The sequence below is a fragment of the Otolemur garnettii genome, unplaced genomic scaffold (genome assembly GCF_000181295.1).
Source record: "Otolemur garnettii isolate 467f Iridium unplaced genomic scaffold, OtoGar3 scaffold00007, whole genome shotgun sequence".
Lineage (NCBI taxonomy): Eukaryota > Metazoa > Chordata > Mammalia > Primates > Galagidae > Otolemur > Otolemur garnettii.
In genome coordinates this window covers 10141529-10145392 of record NW_003852402.1, presented here as the reverse complement: position 1 = coordinate 10145392, position 3864 = coordinate 10141529, and the positions used below count along the sequence as shown (strand labels likewise).

General features: G+C 51.4%; 1 protein-coding gene across 1 annotated transcript in view; it reads left to right on the top strand.

Annotated features, from left to right (window-relative positions):
* Positions 1–3864, top strand: part of TRIOBP (TRIO and F-actin binding protein) — a 65637-nt gene that overhangs the window by 19251 nt on the left and 42522 nt on the right. The window contains 2 exon segments of the mRNA XM_023509199.1: positions 1–968; positions 971–1875. Coding sequence (XP_023364967.1) covers positions 1–968; positions 971–1875 — 1873 coding nt within the window.

The following is a 3864-nucleotide window of genomic DNA, read 5'->3' as shown; positions in this document are numbered from 1 at the left end:
GGGAAACTTCCAGAACATCTTGTGCCCAACGGGATAATCCCAGATCCTCTTCTCCCAACAGAACCACACAACGGGAAAACCCCAGAACTTCTTGTACCCAACGGGACAATCCCAGATCCTCCTCTCTCAACAGAACCACTCAACGGGACAACTCCAGAATATCTTGCGCCCAAAGGGAAAATCCCAGATCCTCTTCTCCCAACAGAACCACCCAACAGGAAAACCCCAGAACATCTTCCACCCAACGAGACAATCCCAGACCCTCCTCTCCCAACAGAACCACCCAGCGGGAAAACCCTAGAACATCTTGTGCCCAACTGGACAATCCCAGGTCCTCTTCCCCTAGCAGAACTGCTCAGCGGGACAACTCCAGAACTTCTTGTACCCAACAGAACACCCCCAGATCCTCTTCTACCCAACAAGACAACCCTAAAGCCTCTTGTACCAAATGGGATAATCTTAGAACTGCTTATACCCAACGGGACAACCCACATTCCTCTTCCTTTAAACGAGACAACCCTAGAACCTCCTCCTCTCAATGCTGCACCCAAAAGGATAATCCCAGACCATCATCTCCCCACCACTCTGCTCAACGGAACAATCCCAGGCATTCCTCTCCCCATCGTACCAACAAAGACATCCCCTGGGCCTCCTTTCCCCTCCGGCCAACTCAGAGTGAGGGAACCCGAACCTCTTCCCCATCTCGCTCAAAGCAAAGTGAGGTTCCGTGGGCATCCATTGCCCTCCGGCCAACCCATGGTGACAGGCCTCAGACCTCATCTTCCACTAGACCAGCCCTGCATGACCCACCTCAGTCCTCTGGCCCAACCCGGCAAAACTCACTGTCCCGAGCCACCTTTTCCTCCCACAACCCAGGCCAGCAGAGTGCCTCCCAGACTTCCTCGCCTCTGCACCCTACTGCCCGGGCTGCTCTCCAGACCTCTCCTGAGTCCTTCCAGCTTCCTTGTGCTGTGCTGTGTGCATTGGGCACCGGGATGCCCCTCAAGCCTCTTCGCCTCCTCGTTATTTGCAGCATGACCCCTTCCCCTTCTTCCCAGACCCCCGTACGCCTGAGAGTGAATTGCCCCACCATGAGCCCCCCTATATACCACCTGCTGTGTGCATTGGGCACCGAGATGCCCCCCGGGCAACCTCGCCTCCCCGTCACACTCAGTTTGACCCTTTCCCCTTTCTCCCAGACACATCAGATTCCTCTGAGAACCAATCCCCCCAGCATGAACCTCCCCAGTTCCCTCCACCTGTGTGTATTGGGTACCGAGATGCACCTCGGGCCTCCTCACCACCCCGCCAGGCTCCAGAGCCCTCCCTCTTGTTCCAGGACCTCCCCAGGGCCAGCACTGAGAGCCTGGTCCCTTCCATGGATTCTCTGCATGAGCCCCCCCACATTCCCACCCCTGTGTGTATTGGACACCGGGATGCACCCTCCTTCTCGTCCCCACCACGCCAGCCTCCTGAGCCCTCCCTCTTCTTCCAGGACCCCCCTGGGACTAGCATGGAGAGCCTGGCCCCCTCCACGGATTCTCTGCATGGCTCCCCAGTGCTGATCCCCCAAGTGTGCATTGGGCACCGGGATGCACCTCGAGCCTCCTCCCTGCCCCGCCACCCGCCCAGTGACTTAGGGCTCCTGGCACCCTCACCTCCACCAGGCAGCCTGGGGGGCTCCCGGGGCTCATTGCCCCCTGGAGACACCAGGCACAACTTGGAGAGGGAGGAGTACGCCGTGTTGGCTGACCTGCCACCACCCAGGAGGCTGGCTCAGAGGGAGCCAGGGCCTCAGGCTCAGTGCAGCAACGGAGGCCGTACCCGCAGCCCTGGCCGTGCAGAGGTGGAGCGCCTCTTCGGGCAAGAGCGCAGGTGAGCCCAGGGCAGGGTTAGCCAGGTGGGCTGGGGAGGAGGCTTGGCTCCAAGGTTAGCTTGCCAGAAAAAAGTATTCAAATCCTCCTGCCTTTCCACTGTGCGAAGTTGGGCAAGTCACTACACTTCTGCATATTAGTTTTTTGAGGATTAAGCGATGCTGTGCATAATGTAGTGGATAAGAGCCAAGACCAGAGTCAGGCAGGCAGAGTTCAAATCCTAAGTAAAAGCCACTTCCCAACCTGTGTGACCTGGCAAAGTGATTCAACATATCTGAGCCTCAGTTTCCTCATCTATACAATGGGAGAGAACTGTAGCACATTTATTTAAATGAGGTCAAACTCTCAAATTTTTGCTTGATTCAGACTCAAAGGTTTATTTTGTTTTTCTTTCTTCCTTGCATGAGGGAGAAGAAGAATATGCCCACAATTCTTTTCTGTGTTAGCAAAGAACTATGTAGTCCCCACGTAGTTGAGAAGCAGAGACATCAATTTAAAACACATGGCTAAGGGTGGGACAAGATAGCTCACGCCTATAATCCTAGCACTCTGTGAGGCTAAGGCAGGTGGGTTGCTTGAGCTCTTGAGTTCAAAACCAGCCAGAGCAAGAGTGAGACCCCCATCTCTAAAAAATACCCTGGTGTTGTGGCAGATGCCTGTAGTCCCAGCTACTCAGGAGCCTGAGGCAAGAGAATTGCTTTAGTCCAGGAGTTGGAGGTTGCTGTAAGCTATGATGCCATGGCACTGTACCCAGGGCGACAAAGTAAAACTCTGTCTCTAAATAAATAAATAAATAAAAATTAAAGTTAAAGGGCAGCACCTGTGGCTCAGTGGGTAGGGCACTGGCCCCATATGCTGAGGGTGGCGGGTTCAAACCCAGCCCTGCCCAAACTGCAACAAAAAAATAGCCCGGCATTGTGGCAGGGGCCTGTAGTCCCAGCTACTCAGGAGGCTGAGGCAGGAGCTGGAGGTTGTGAGAGCTATGATACTATAGCACTCTACTAAAGGTGATAAAGTGAGACTCTGTCTCAAAAAAAAAAAAAATTAAAATTAAAATAAAACACACTGCTACAGCCACATTTTTTTTTTGTTTTTTGAGACAGAGTCTCAAGCTGTCGCCCTTGGTACAGTGCTGTGGCGTCACAGCTCACAGCAACCTCAAATTCTTGGGCTTTAATGATTCTCTTGCTTCAGCCTCCCGAGTAGCCAGGACTACAGGTGCCCGCCACAACGCCCGGCTATTTTTTGGTTGTAGTTGTCATAGTTGTTTGGCAGGCCCCGGCTGGATTCGAACCCACCAGCTCCGGTGTATGATTGGTGCCCTAGCCACTGAGCTATTGGCGCCAAGCCTAGAGCACATATTTTAAATAAGAGAACTCACAGAACTACAGGTATTTTAGAGGGTAAACATTACTTTCCTGGGACACTGACAACTGAAGTCCAGGTGTCTTGTGAGTCTCCTTAATTAGCAATGCATATCACTGGAAGGGGAAATATTTCCACTTGATCCATTTAATATCCAGGTGATAATCATGGAGTTCCAGTATTAGTATAATTCTTTCTTTGGCCTTTTTTTTTTTTTTTTGCAATTTTAAGTTCACAGCAAAGTTGAGTAGAAAACAATTCCTCTCCCACTGTCACACTAGAGTGGAGTATTTGTTACAATCCAGGAACCTACATTGACAAAATCACCCAAAACCCAAAGTCCATAGTTGACATTAGGGTTCATTCTTGGTATTGAACATGCCGTGGGTTTGAACAAATGCATAATGACAAGTACCACCATAGTACAATGTACCATTGTAGTATCATATGGAGTAGTGTCACTGCCCTAAAAGTTCTCTGTATCTTTTTTTTTTAAGACAGAGTTTCACTTTGTTGCCCTTGGTAGAGTGCCATGGGGTCACAGCTCATCACAGCCTCAAACTCTTTTTTTTTTTTTTTTGTCTCAGAGCCTCAAGCTATCCGCCTGGGTAGAGTGCTGTGGCAT